A 16,034-nucleotide genomic window follows, 5' to 3' on the forward strand; every position below is an offset into this window, starting at 1 on the left:
TTGATGCACGTACTGAAGACATTGATTTGAAAGGAGTTTCTGATTTCTCTCCTTTGTCCACAGGGCATTCACCAGTGTGATGGCTGCTCCTTCAACAGCATGAGGAGGATCACAGTGTCTCACCTGAGACAGTCCCAAACTCTGCTCCATGGACCACTCACAACCCGCAACACACTGGCCAAACACAAGGCCACACATCCTTCTTTCAGCTGCTGTACCTCTTGGGCTTTGCAAGCTGGCTGAGATGAAATATATTCCTGCCAGATAAGACTAATTCCTACAGGGACACTGAAAGGAAAGAAGAGCTTAAAGGTTCAAAACCCTCTGTTGTAAGTGGCTTCAAAAATTAAGTACAAGGACCAAATAGTATCATCTCTGAATGTCACTATAAAACCCTGAAAGTTGCCCAGAAAGCTGAAGTGATAACGTCAAGCAGAAGACAACCTAACTGAGCTTCTGTGGGTCACATGAAACTCCCAACACAGTCAGCTTTTCAAAACTGCCCTGTTCTTACATTAAAAATATCTTTATTACTGTCATCTCTCTAGAAACGGGGAGAACTTGAATCCTTTTCCCTTTACTGAATGCCCCCAGTTCAGAACAGTCTGCGAGGATGGCAGTATTTAGGTCACAGTCATGAAATGTTGCACTGTTTTGCCAAATCCAGCACCACTATGGACTAATGCTTCAAAAAGTGGGATGGAAACTACTGTCATGACTGTCCCGATTTATAGATGAGGAGCTAAGAAGCCATGGCCCTTCCATTTGCTCTTGTTTAATATAGATGAGAACCCAAACTGAATTTATACACTTCTAACTCTGGACCCTGATTCAAATAATTGTTTCTGCAGTAACTCCTTTGCTCTCTTCAATGCTTCAGTAAGAGACAGATGGAGCTTAACTAAATAATTGGCTCTATCTTTTCTTTCCTTCTTTTTTTTGCAGGTATGGTTGACACAATTTGCCCTGCCAAAGGAAACATGTAGAAAAAGACAAGTAAACAAATTGTTGCTGAAGTTTGTATTAATCACTCTAGCAAGTTGTAGAGTAGCAGAAGACTGATATGTTCTGGTCTATCCTTATGAAAAATGTAGTGGGTTATGCATTAATGCTTGGAAATCACTAACTTTAGTTGCCAAGGAATTATACAATTATTTTAAATGGATAAATGGAAAAGCGTGCATTGGTCTGTAGGCTTAACTGGCTCTTGCATGAGTTAGTCACAAGACAGCAGGCCATTCTGTACTGAAGCATAATGATCAAGCAAATATTTAAGAAACTTTCTAATGAGGTCATGAGTAAAAAGTGATGTATTATTGGACACAGAAATGAATTCTTATTAAAATAATTAAAAACTCTGATATATTAAAGACATGCTATAGTAAATCCAATTTGAACTGGAGCTGTGTGTGGAATACCATCATTAGGATTTGTCCTTAATAAAAAGCTTTCCATTTACTTAACAACATTGAAGTGAGACTCTCCTAACTTTGAGCAAAGTTTCTGCCATGTTTGAAGAGCTAGTCTGTCCCCCCATCATTTCATATGGCCTGTGCCATGAGATAAAGCTACATTGGTGAGACCAGCCTTGTCCTCTGCATTCAGTCAGTAAGTCTGGATCCACGAGAAAGAAAGGTAAAGCTGCCATAGGCCCTTGATTTTCCTACAAGGCAAATACACGGGTCAAGAATCTGGCAGCTCAGTACTTCGACCATTGTGACTCCAGCTGATACATCCACACCATGAGAAGGTCAGTTAAATTGCTCTTGGTTTGTTTTCAAAGCTCTCAACCCTTGCGTCCAGACATGAGGGACTGAAGAGTAATGATCACTCAAAACCAAAGGAGGTAAAGCAGCTGCTGCTATCTGAAACACAAATGTTGTGTGGACAAAGCAGCTTACTTGTGCCAGTTACACATCCATAACATTTTTCCTGCTATTGAGAAATTAAGTCAGGTGTTAAGCTCACCCTAACAGCACTAAGATCTTCCTTTCTTTCCTAAGGTGCATCTTTATTTAAGCACGGACCATTCTGGCCATAGAGTTATAGAAACATTTCTGTTTGCTTTTGCTAATGCAGAATGAGCAGCTAAAATGGAGACAATACTAATGAACATACGATATTCCTGTATATCGAGAATACCCCTGAGCTAGAAGTGTGTGTTCAGCTCTGGGCACCCAGCTCAAGAAAGATACCGTCAAAATACATGTGGGATTTTGAAATAGACAGTAATTAGAAAATGGAAAAATCTAATCCAAAGCTAGATGGAAAAGACTGGGACCGTTTGCCTTCAGGGTGCAAAAACTCAAGCAAAGATATTTGTGTTTTGGTACACTTTTATAGCCAGCGACAAAAAAAGGAAGGTGATTGATGGTTACCGACTTGTTTTCTCTTAGCAAAAGAAAGTATACAAATTTTAAAGTCTGGAAATAAAACTCTTGTGCACATCAAACTGCAAGCCCTATGAGGCAAGAGTGATGCCAAAATTTAAGCAAATGAAAAAATACAATTTTTTACTTTTAGCTGCCACTATGAATTCATATCCAGACACAGACATGAACTGAAACTTTGACAGTATAAAAGGCTTCCCGTGTCTGCATATAAAAGAGCCTAAAATTGCTGAGGGCTAGGAAGAAGCTGTCTGTTAATGAAGCACAACTCCACAACCTCCTTCTGCAGGTATTCCTGTACCACCTTCTGACACAGGTGACTCTGGACAATATCTGGAAAAAACCCTCAGGCAAGACAATCTGTACTATAAATTGTATTCTTTTGTAACTATTTTGGAAGACGTTTATAGAAAAGCCTTAGCAGAATAAGAGGCACTTCACTAGTTACTATAATTTTTCCCCCTTTAGGAAGGTACATAAAGAACATTTAGAAAGCTGTCTTGATATAAAAATCTTGAAAGATTGTTTTTTTCCCATGAAAAGCAATTTATTTTGATGTCTCACAAACAGATTTTTCTGTGAATATAATAATACATATATGGAAAGATTACAGTATAATGATTTGCTAATGGTTATATGAAGACATCATCATATCTTATTTCACTATGATCCCTTAAAGGAAGCTGCAGCAACTGTAGCTGCAGCATGATTTCAATTAAATCACTCAGCTGCATTGGCTTGCCTTGCAATTATCAATCACACCTTGTGTTTTTCATGGGTTCTTAAATCAGTCAAATATTCTAAAATTAAAATGTCTAACAATTCCCTCTACATTTATTACAGTTCTTTTACAATAACTGGGCCAAAAGAACACTTTACTTGAGTGGCACAGTTAGCTTTAAATTAGCAGCTCTAGCCGGTAAGGTGACCAGGAGATGCCCTTCAGCACAAGGCTGCCTATGAAACAAAAAAAAAATTAATGGATAGTATTAGTGGTGTCAGTGGCTCATTTATGAAGTCACCTTACAAAGCAGACAGAATGATATAAATCTGCTTCATGACACATTTTCTTCCAAGACTACGAAAGAAGTAAGCTAGGACCTAAAACAAAACATTTAGGTACCTTTGTGGAAACAAGGTCCATCTCAGGTAACATTTCTAACTCTACATATTCACACAGAGATCTGTTGGATACATTGGACAACTAGGTGAGCAATCAATGCTAGCTGCCAAATGGTTTTTTCTGCCTTCTTCCAGTCTAGAAAACTGAGGCCTATACTGTTTGCTGTTGTCAGTACGAGCCAAGGGGTACATTCAGCAGGCCCAATAGAAAAGCAGCTGCCCATAAGTTCTCTGTTTTTACAGCAGCCATCACCCGTGGTTTATAAACTGGAGTAAGCATAATGTAGTTCTACATTGAAGAAAATTACACCAAAACTCTTTTATTCTAACAATGTTTTTAATTTCACTGGAATATTTTAACAGAAATACAATGTGTTAGCAGCAAAAAAATATTTCCGTTCTAAAGTTTCACAATACATTAGTGTCCAAATCTGCATTTTTCTACTAAGGCAATCTACATTATTACAAATCAACTCTGAATACTAGGACAGTATTTCCAAATATGTACAAATGCCATAAAATAACTATTAATACAATTACCATAGAAAAAAATAAAATCACAATACTAGTAAAAATGTAAACAATTTAAGCTAGTGTCTTTAAAAATCACAAAAGGTACCATCTACCATTCTAAAACCAAGTGAACAGCTGAAGACTTTAGGTATAATATAAAAAAAGTTACTAAATGAAGTCTTTCTGCAGTCAATATTTCAAAAGTTGCTTGTGTTCTTTGAAATTTATATTCAAGTCTGGACTAGCAATTGCTTTCAAGTCGTACTTCCTAAAAGAAGACTTCAGGTTGACTATTGTCTCCGCCCGACTTAAAGACAGCAATCCCACTACTTAACTCTGCTTTTAAGCAGCAATTAATTCATTCCAGCAGCGAGCAGCGAACAAGCAGGCACAACTTTCAGAGTGAGCCTGACATATGCCTCAGAAAAGTACCTAATCCCATGTGTAGGTTCAGCAGTAGCAGATGCCACCAATGTCTTCTCCACGCTACACCGGGTAGTTTGAACCATGCATTCTGGGTGCATTGTCTCTGAGCAAATGCTGTTTTTCCATGGACTCCGCTGCCAGGCAGCAGCACACTGACTTGCCTGCGCAAATGTGAACGTGGGGCAATGGGATGCAAGGGCTGACAGAAGTTACAGGCCTCCTGCCGTCTTCCAAGGCTCGTGTCAGCAGGAGGCTGGCTAATGGCACCTGTGCCTTTGTGAAATATTTCCTGTTTCCACGTTGTTTATAGATGCTAATCAGACAACTTTTGGGTTTTGATCACCGATATGTTGAGTCATGCAATTGAAGCACCCTCACGACTGAATGCAACTGATAAGATGGCTTAATGGGTACATTCTCTTTTAGCACCCAGAAGCAGCAGTTAAACAGCTCCCACCATGTTCTGTAAGGAACAGGCTGCTTTCTGCCTCCCTGCCTCTGGCCTCCCCCACCCCTGCTCTGAAGGACGGAATCTCACAGCTCCCCAGCCCCACGCATTAGCAATGGACGGGCTTTCGCAACCGCCTTAGGCCACGTCCTTAAAAACGGGCAGCCTGGGAAGTGAATCGGTGCAAAGTCTAAAACATCACTGCACGACTGTGACAGGGCTTCCTCCTATTACAGTGCTTGGGTACGAGCAATTTATTGGTCTTGATTCCTATTCTGAATATTCATCCTCGTTATAGTCAGGAAAACTTGAGGAAAAAACAAAGGAAGAATTCCAATTTCAGAACAAGCCTATGCAATGATGAGGGACCAGTATCAGTAATAAAGTATTATGATTTGTCACTATCTGGAAGAGCCAAAAAATGCCAATATTCCTCAGGGATATATCTTGTAATTATACTCTGAAAATTGTGCTCTGTTTTTATTGCTAATATTTATGTTCTCCTGCATAGACAAAAGCTGAGTACAAATGTATTTCCTACAACTGAATTTACTGTCTAACTAAGATCAACATTTGCTGGTAGCCTGCAGCCTTCATTAGTTAAACCAACTTGCTTAACAGAAGACATGAAGGCAACAATGAATGGCAATACAGAAGGGAAAAACAAAATACTAAGTCAATAAGAATAAATACTAAAATGTGAAGTCAACTGATGCTTCATAATAGGGATTATATAGGGGTTGTTTAAAACAGCAGAAGCCTTTCTAACTGTAGGAGCCTAAATGTGCAATTAAACCAGTCTCAACATTGCCATGATGTTTCACAGGACCATAAACAGAACAGCCTCAGAATGCTGCTGTTCTGAAGCAGGATGATCAGGGTAATCAATGGCCTAGTTTGCTTAGCGGTGATCAGAGCCATATAGTGAACGAGCTCGTATGAGTCTATAAAATGTCAATCAACACAACTTCAAGGAGAATAGTTCTTGAACAACAGGTTGCATTTTACTCTTTGATATAGTAAGCTTGGCTTGCAAAGACACCTGCACTGAGGTGTTACCCGTAAGAACCCTGAGTCACTTACTGAAAACCAGATGAACATGTAATTTTCTTTAAAGTGTCACTACTAGATCAAATCAATATAGAATGTTATGTTGAAGACAGAAAATTAATTTCAAAATGCAGTATTAATAGGGAATCAGCAAGAAGTATAGTTGTTTTCCACCTTATTCAGTTGTTTAAATGCTCTGGGAAAAACAGGACACAAACTCAATGGCCTGTCGGTTTGCTTTTCCCCACCCCCCTACCCATGTCACTGATGTAATAAAAACTTATCACCTCTCTCTACAAACCTTGCCTTGTATTCAATTTTGAAAATCAATGATCTGGAAGAAACTGTAAAAATCACTTGCAATAAATTTGCAAAGGACATGCAGACTGCTGGAGTAGTAAAGAATGAGGACAGGTCACTTATACAGAGCAATCTGGATCACTTCATGAGCAGTATTTTAATGCTGGTAAAATACAGTGTACATTTCTAAGGAAAAAAAAGATAGGATAATAAGGGGATGATGTAGTGCATTCTTGAAAAAGACTCTGAAGAGGACTTGAGCCATAAAAGTCAGCAACCAAGGCAATGCTTCCACAAAAAAAGGACAATGCAATTTTTGAGGAAAGAGGGGAGGGAGATATTAGTCAGAGTAAGAGGATCACATTATGTCTCTGTACTGTCCTGATGGATCACTATTGACATGTGGCATCTAATTCAGATGTCACACTTAAAAATATTTCAATACATAATAAGTACAGAGAAGAACGTGAAGATTAATTAGTCTTGGTTAACAGTCACTGCCATAAGAAAGTTAAGGAATTCAGTACATCTCAGAGAAAAGGTTAAAAGGCACATAATCATGATTTAGAACTACACACAAGCAATTAGAAAAGCTGATACTACAGAGATCAATATAAGCAATCAAACACAGAAAAAGACCAAAATAACTTAGGGTGGAGCTAGAAATGCAAATAGCAAATCAAGTGAAGAATGTACCTGCAATTAACTATTGCAACAGGAGGTATGAGTGAATTCTCATCACTGGAAGACTTTAAATTAATATTAAACGCCTTCCTAAAATATGTATGTTCAGTTCAAAACAAAGCCACTGAATTTAACAGAGAAACTGCTCATTGAAATTCAATGGCCTGTTGAATTTAAAAAGAAATCCTCATTATGGTGCCTTCCTGACATATATTTATGAGATCTATCTTGAAATATAACAACTAAATGGAAGGGGATTACCAAGAAAAAGGTATTCTTTCTTTCCAGAGCACAGTAACATTTAGGGCTAGATTTAAAGCTAAATAAACTGCAGCTGCATTTTGGAAAATACGCTTCTTTTTCCCCTGTTTATTTTTCCTATTTCTTGTTCAGAGTTGCATAGTCCACTTAGTTGATTGTGTCTGATTTACATAATCATGTAGTTATTCTTCAGTTTTTCTGTTCCTATTTATAAACCATTCACAAACCATCCACTTAAGTAACAGCATGATTTATCATAAGAATGATTATGGTTGTTTCAGAGGGAAAATGGAATGTGATCAAATGAAGAATGAACAAGGACATTCTAGAAATGAAGGGCTCTAATCCTGCAAAAGGATTTGTAAATGAAACCTGCCTCTCAAGCCTCATCCGAAATAGCCAATGAACTACGGAGGGAATTCAGCAGATACCTTTACAGCTGTGCAGCCAAGAGCTTAGCCGAAGACAAAAAACAGATAAAACAAACCACCATGCACACAATGTCTTCTGGAGAAATGGTAAAGCTCCCAAAGCCATCTGCACTTTAAAAAAAAATAAAATAAAATCAATGAACTGTATCTATACAGTTGCTGATATGACTCTCTCAACAGAGGTCTCAATACCAAGGCTCTAGAAGGAGATATCCAAGAGCAAATGTCTGCTTGTATAAGTTCCAGCATCTGAGATAAATGTATCATCCAAGAAAAGGGTTGGATACTTAAGCTGCAGTTCCAGGAGAACAGATTCTTTTCTGTATGCAATAGATGTTTTGCAGGCACCACAGGAACCCTAATAACCCATGCTTCTTCAAAAATGCTGAACAGTCTGATGGAAGAATATCAAAGTTCAGTCTTTTCACCTGAAGTACTTATTCTCTGCCATTTCAGAAAGAACAAGTGGTGAAAAAATCCTGTTTGTTTACCAGTAACACTGCCGTGTTTACAAACCAGCTACCTACAACGGCTGAGAGGCTCCACAAAGGAGAAGTGATGCCACAGAGCCCCATTCGTCAGAAAAAAACACCATAAAAAGAAAATCCTGAATAGGTATTCATTCACAGTACTGCTTTTAAATGTTCATGTTAGTCTGAAATAAGCAGCAGTGATGGATCACATTCTTGCTTATACACAGATAATCCTGGTCCGTTCAGACACCGCATGCACCAGCAAGAATGTAGGAGATCCCACGCTAAATTGATAGAACTGCTTCAGACATTCCTATGGAGTTACAGAGATGTTCAGAAGAGCACAATATTTTTCATAGTACGTTATCTTATAAGCAGTCGTTCCCAAACAGTGGGGGAGAGATAAGAGTATTTTAGGTGCAGCCAAGCATGAAGCCCAAGAAAATCAGCTTTGCAAGACCTATGGTGAATGTGTGTGAAATTCCCCCCGAACTAGCCTGAGGAGCTGCAGATGGGCTAAGCTGAAGGACTGGTACAAGGCAATGGCAACACCCCTGCTGCAGGGACAGAGTTACCCTGAACACCGCCTGTTTTTAAGGGGAAAGTACTGAACCACTCTTCAGAAGTAGCACTATTATTTCAGATAGAGATAACTCCCCCTAGTACAATTATTTTGATGCTAGAGATAAGTACAGCTGAGACAGCAGCTAGTAGTTGCCCCAACTAAAGGAAAAAAACTTAAGCCTCAATACTTACAAGCTATATGCTAAAATCTACTTTTACTCAAGAGTTAGTAGAAGGCTGAGAAACTTAAAATTCCAGGGACTCTAAGCTAATTATGATGTCTATGGCTGCAACCATGATCTAGGGTCTAGCATTTCTGTGATGCATTTCTGTCTAGGGGTTGATACCGACTTGGTCTTGTTAACCAATGAAATGGAATTCCCATGGCTTTTTCTACAAGGACCAATTTTGCAAGGAGCAGCAATGGGTGTCTGCAACTGCTGCATTTTCACAGATAACTTTGAATCAAAGGAAAAATTATATATACCAGTAGATGTGCAGTCAGACTTCTCCCAGTTTTCCTTGACCAATTGCTCTGTGTTCACCTTTGCTTTTGCACTGTATGGTGACTTATCAGAGGGTGGAGGTGGAGCTCTTCTTTTTTTTCCTCTGCTGTCATTAGGACTTGTAGTATCTCTTTTTGGGCCTAGATGCCTGTTTTTCTGAACAACCATCCCATGAGATCCATCAAAGAGTGAAGCCCACAGGGAAGATGTAGACTCTTTTTGCTGGCCAAGCAGGAACTCATTATCACTCTCTTCTATTTTTCTTTGTATGATATCAGCTAAGCCCTCATGTTTCACTGGAGAATCAATGCCTGTAATTTTAAGGGACAACAATTAACTCAGATTAAAACGCTACCAATGATTTTACTGCTACCTATTTCGTTATTACTGTTCAGAATAAAAAACTATGTCTCATGAAGTCTGGACTACTATTAAGAGTATTAATGGATGAAACTGAAAGCATATGTAATCTTTTCTAAGAGAGAATTGAGGTGACAGGAGGGAACTGTTTTCGTGACAGCTGTCATTGAGGCAACAGGGTAGGCATTGATTATTCTTTCCAAGTAAAAGTAGAAAAAATAATGTACTACTAGGAAACCTATATGTATTAGATATTAAACGTATTTTGTTGTATGGAGCTTTGAAAATTCAGTTTCACGGAAGGCCCATGAAAGTCTATGACTAAATATTCTTGCACTTCCAGCCTGCAGAAAACGAGACATCTTTACATATATCATTTTTCTTTATGCGCTTTGCCCCATTTCTTATCCCTCATACTGAGTTTTCTACGTATACTGCAGTAATACTGGCCTCAGACAGCAGCAATATCTTTCCTACTGCAGATTTTCAACACATTTTTAAACACAGGGTTTTACCTATGAACACTATAACCAAACAGGAAAAAAACCTTATACTAAGGGTGAAACAGAGTTTCTATTCTGCCTCTCACAGATGTACTTGAGTATCAGTACAATTATGCTACCGTGCTACCTTCGTAAAACTTTTATATAGTTGATTTACTGCCTTTCTGCTCTGCATTCATAGCTTAGATAGGACTCTCTAGACTGTTCTGTGCTCTGATGAATGGTAACTCAGTGACCCACACGGCATTTTGAGCATCTTCACAGTTCCAATCTCAAGCAGCAAGCAGTCAGGCATTTATAGTTGTACAGTGTTTCTCAGCCAATACTGCATTGGATCCAGTAAAACAAAGTGACCGACTTTTTCTAGTCTGTAAATATTATTTCTGTAATGAAACTATTAAAATAATCCTGCTGCATACCATTTTGCTCTGTAAAAATACAAGTCTCAAATACATGCTAGCCAGATTTTCCAAGCATACTTTTCAACATCATTACCAAAGACCAAACAATTAGGTAAGTTATGTTAGGTAAGCCTTTAAGTACCTTTAAGAACAGCAAATTAACTTCATGCAACTAGTTAAAGACATTGGTTTGCAGACTGCACTATTTTACCTTTACATTTCCTGAACTTTATACTAGTCTTACGATGAGTGTTTATTTCTAGTGACAACTTTTTTGAATGTGTTCAGGGCTCTCTAGTTACAGCTTGGATTGCATATTTTTTGGCTCAAGGTATAAAAATGTATTCATTATTTGTGCTATTAAAAATTCAGATTTAATATGAACTCCTTGGTATGCAATTGTGTTGCTCTTCCATTGTCTGAATTGTCCCTGAAAAACTCAGTGTTTCAACATCAACACCAGAAGCCATCTGAATACAGACAATGCTGTTTCTGTTACCCTGCAACTTGAAAAGACAAATGCCACTTACTCATATCATGGTAGACGGAGGTTGCTTCTTTTGTCAAGAACAAAGGTGGTTTCCGTGGTGACATAACCTCAATTTTCATAAGTTCTTCACAACAATGTTTCCACTGGCCTGAGAGAGAAAAGAGAACAATGACTGGAACTTAAACACTTCAGCTAGAAAAAAATTGAAGTTACTAGGTTGTGTTAGGAAACTATCTCCCCAAAGCAATACTAAACAGTAAGCATTTACTCTTGTTTAGCAGGAATGCTCAGGACGCATTTGTATTTTCAACTCTGTACTCATTCTCTTAGCACCAAGGTCATAAGCTACTACCTTCAATTTAAGCATCCCAGCAGTACTGTCATACTATGAAGGTTAAATATCACAATTTGCCTTCAAATCCTCAAACACAGTATAAACTCACCAGAAAAAAAAAAAAAAAACCCACAACCCAAAAACCAATATAATTTAAGGTTAGAGAAGCTTCATGAAGTTACTGGGGACAACTTCCAATACACTGCAAGCTGGATGTTACACAACTATATTATTATGTTATAGTAAAGGAATGTTCTGTCTTTAATAGAGGATAACTTGCCTTTTATCTGTTAGCAGACAAGGAAACCTCTTTTTCTATTAATAGATTTTGACCTTAAGGAAAACAAGACACAGTAAAACTACTTTGTTCATACCAATCATTCCAAGTTTTCTGAGCACATTAATTTTAAGAGAATTTTAGAACCAGGGAAGAAAAAAGGCATTTAAATGCCAAGTGACCCATTTTTTCTGAACCTAAGAAAAATGTTTCAAAAAATCCATGGGTATTCTATCTATAATGAATAAGTAGTTCTTTTACCCCACTCTACAGCTAATTTAAAGAGGATGCCCTAGTTTTTGCTTGGTATGTTTCTTTAATTGATAGAACCTTTTCTCATTGTAAATCAGAGCTAAAAAGGGCTAGAAACACAAACTACAATACTGAATTTTTACAGCTTTAATTCACTGATTTTATTGGTGTGGCCTCTGACTAGAGACTGATATTTTATTAATCGACCTGGTTCTGTTTTTCTGACCTGATAAAAATTACTATCAGGAACCAACTACATCTTGTCAATGACAGCATAATAATTGATAGTTCTCTACTCTCAATAAACCTGCGAGTCAAACTACTAAAGCAGAGGAAAAAGAAGAAGATGAATTAATCTATATCATTCTTATAATAAATATTTGGTGTTAAACAAGCAACGCAGTATATACGACTTCAATACCATTTCACTGTTTTACAGGAATAAATTAGTTTCTTCTCTCATGTAAGAACAGTGTTGTTCCAGACGTTAGCCACAGGATCAGGGTATCAATTTATCTCTCATTTATATCATCTGTTACAAAGCCTCAGATACAGCTTTTACCAAGTTCAAGTAAGCAATGTGTATTTGCATGACTGGATTGGCGTGTGGCTACGTGAGCATATTCCTGTGTGACAAGGGGTAGCAAAAACTTAGAATTACCAACAGAATCAATCCCTATTGCAAAAAATTTAATGCATCTGTAATACTGTTGAGCAAGGAAATCACATGTGCCTACTTGCAAGGGCTGGCTGAATCTGCATCCCAGCCAAGACCCCAAATAAATCCAGCATCCTCACCACTTCCCACTAAGGCTTCCATGCCCAGAAGTTTCATACTTGCAGAATCTCACAAAACTAACACACCACTGTCAGGATGCCCACACACAGGTGGACTCTTCCTGCTACAGTGGAGGAAGAGATGGGGAGAATTTAGCAGTCCGTAAAAAATATCTAGAACACTGCTAAAAGAGACCAAGTTCTTTCAAGACTGACAGACATATTGTGCTTCTGGTTTCCTGCAAAAACCCAGACTGAACACGGGGACTTTGGTTTAGTCAAATATTTACCTTCCAACGGCTTAGACCACCACCCAATATTATCCCAAAGAACATTTTTCTCCTCACCGTTGCAAACAAAGGCTTATGAGGCAATTGCAATTCAAACTGTTCAAAGAGCCCTTTGATGTTACATAACACCCCATTTGGAGGGCATGCTGCCAGCCCTGCCTGCTTACTTACTCAGATCACAAAAGTGCTGCCAGAAAGCCTCCATCCACTTATGAAGTTCATCCCTACTGTCAGTAGCAAAAAGTTGCGTCACAGCCTCTCCAGACACGGGGTTGATAACAGAGAAGTTATTAGTTCTTCCCTTGGAGTCCTTATCCAGAGCTCGAATTCTGGTTTCCTAGGAACGACAAACTGTGGCAATGAGTTACTGCTTCAACTCCACACTGATATCACCTTACGGCCAATGACAGCATAACGGAGGTATGATTTGGCTTTTTATCTAATTCAGATTAATTTCCAATTAAAAAAAAAAGGAACTACATGTCAAGAATAGCTTATAAAAATATTTTCTCATAAAACTATTAAAATGGCATAAAATATGAAAAATAAGGGAATGGAGCACAATTATTGCAGTTAGTTCTGAATTACAGAATGTACATTCTGTGCTTTCCCTCCCTCCACCTTCACCAGCTCATCTCACACTGCTTATTCTTCTCCACAGCACTTTAGAGAAAAACCTAAAACAACAGCATGCAGCTCCTTTTCTCTGAACTCTTCATCTGGACAACCACATTGTAACAGCTACAATTTGGGTCTCCTTCTGTACTTCTACTCCACACTGTTTACATAATCTATTCTAAACTTTTATCTATGTTATATTCATCCTAGTGAATCAGGACATTCAGGGTTAATACTATAGTGACAGGAAATTTAAAAAGAAACATACCTAGTCCACATTTAAAGGAGCATTTGTAGCAGTTACCCATACAGTTCTGCTAGAACAAATTTCCAGCATGAAAAAACATTTTGCTCTAATATAAAAAATCCTATCTGTCATTTCAAAATAGGTATTTTCGTTTTGCCTTAATTAGGGAGAGCTACATAGAAACAATTAGAAATATACGTAAGAAGTATATCACAAGTCTATCAAATTTCTTCAGGTAATGTTAGAAGGGTTCTAAGATTATGCAGCAGCACTGTTATAGCCAAGGTCTCCCCCTCTGTTCGGGGATGTAGTTCAACCGATTTTTATCATCTAGACTAAATCCAATGGTATTTTCAGAATATCTAGTTTCTTTGTTATGGCATTACTACAATTAAAGAAAAAAAAAAAAAAAGCTCTTATGCCTAACTGAGTGGAAAAAAAAAAAATTCATCTGTAAAATACCGAAAGGTTTTAGTAAAAGCCTAATAAAACACAACTGAAAAAACTTCCAGAACACAACTGGTCAACATACCTGCTCATCACAACAAATTAAAATAATTAACACCACTTTATTTACAAAAGTAAAAGCAGAAACCCTGGGAATATCTTTGCATATACAATTCAACCCGACTGAACAAGCAATGGCCTATTACAACACTGCTGTTAAAAGGATTTTTGGCATACCCAGCAGAGCAGCACAATCCCAAATCCTGATGGGATGACAAGTTTCAGCACTCAGGAACCAGCCAGCACCCTACAGCTGGCTGGCCCTGGAGCCTGGCAGGAACCGAGGCTAACCTAACACAGGTTAAGACCACGCAGCACCCTTCTGCTGCACAAGGGTGTCCCTTCGCACAGGGAGTGCCCCAGGTTTTGAAGGAAGCCAACAATCAGGGCTGTGTTTGAATGTCTCCTATCTGGATGGACAGTGATTCTGACCACAAATGTGGCCTTGGGATATTCCTCAAAATACAGTGGGGACATATCAACAATGCTCCTTTTTACACAATTGAACCAAATATCAAACATCTGCTAAAGATGTTAAACAGACACCTACAGAAATTAAGTTTACACATGGGATCCCATGGGGATAAGCCTAGTTCTGATACTCAGAAAACTAAAAATTATTCTACAGAACTTTCCCCAGATTTTAAACGCATTACTGAAGTAACCATTTGAAATACCAACAGCTGCTTGTAGCATATCTGATGAATATGCTCATTTAAATTCTTCTGTCTAAAAATAGGAGATGAAGTAATTCATCCATAAGTGCTCTATATCCCATTAACTCAGGTAACCATAGATACCAGCAAAAAAATTAAATCAAATAGATTAACATTTGACAGGTAAGAACTCCAAGCATACCACACACAAGTTTATTTAACGATGCTTGCTGCAGGTTTTATCCCACAACTATGGTATTATTCAAAGAAGATAAATCCTCAAACAACAATCTATATCTGATGCTTGAATATTTAAGTGATAGCAGATGCCATTACAGCAATGGGCTGATGAATTTACCAAGCTTGGGTGAATTACACTACATGCCCAGTTCCACTTAACAAAAAACCTGCAAACAAAACAAAAAACTCCATCAAAAAAAAAAATCCCGAAACAACAACAGTGTCAATAAGGTACTCATCAGATCAGCTATGAATATTTCCTCCTTTCACCTTCATCGTTTTGTGAACTTGTATTAATGTAACAACCTTGTGGCCACTCCATGGAAAGTATAACATGGAAGTATGACATGGAAAAGCAATATTAGGATTTCTATGTCATTTTAGCTAGCTTCAGTGCAATGCAGCAGCTAAAAACCAGGAGAAGGAGACAGCATTATAAGACCAGCCAGCATCCTGTGGAGCACCAGGGAGCCATAAAGCATAGTTTCCAAACCACTCAATTTGAGCAGGTATGTTACAAGGTCCACTGTGTGGGATCTGAGTGTTATACCTGTTTCCTCTGCCTGCATCCACAATCTCTTTCAAGCAATTGCAGGACTGAATTGAGCAATGCAATGTGAGATACCAGACATTTGGAGGCACTTCGCTAGTCTGTGCTTTTCCAAAGTATTTCACATGTATGAAGGCTTGTCTAAGCCAACCAGTGGGGCAAAGGCCACAGATATTTTCAGGGCTGCTCTCGTTTCACCACTATTGGAGTTCCCTGAGGCACACAAAGAATATTGCTCATATTGCTGGCTCCTTAAATGTTCACATGATCATGAACTCATATTGATACCCTTCTGCTCCAGCCCAAGGGTGACCTCCCTGGTTCCCCAGAAATAGTGCACGGTTCCCTTGAAGTTATGCTGCTG

The 16,034-nt window shown here is 38.3% G+C and overlaps 1 protein-coding gene across 1 annotated transcript in view; it reads right to left on the reverse strand.

Moving 5' to 3' along the window:
* Positions 1–8,943: 8,943 nt before the first annotated feature.
* Positions 8,944–16,034, reverse strand: part of RTKN2 (rhotekin 2) — a 32,158-nt gene continuing 25,067 nt past the window's right edge. Inside the window, exons 10-12 of the mRNA XM_086467055.1 lie at positions 13,024–13,189; positions 10,963–11,070; positions 8,944–9,479 (exon numbers count right to left, since the gene is read on the reverse strand). Of these exons, the coding sequence (XP_086323181.1) occupies positions 8,944–9,479; positions 10,963–11,070; positions 13,024–13,189 (810 nt within the window). The remainder of the gene's footprint in view (positions 9,480–10,962; positions 11,071–13,023; positions 13,190–16,034) is intronic.

The sequence above is a fragment of the Leptosomus discolor genome, chromosome 6 (genome assembly GCF_034619465.1).
Source record: "Leptosomus discolor isolate bLepDis1 chromosome 6, bLepDis1.hap2, whole genome shotgun sequence".
Classification (NCBI taxonomy): domain Eukaryota; kingdom Metazoa; phylum Chordata; class Aves; order Leptosomiformes; family Leptosomidae; genus Leptosomus; species Leptosomus discolor.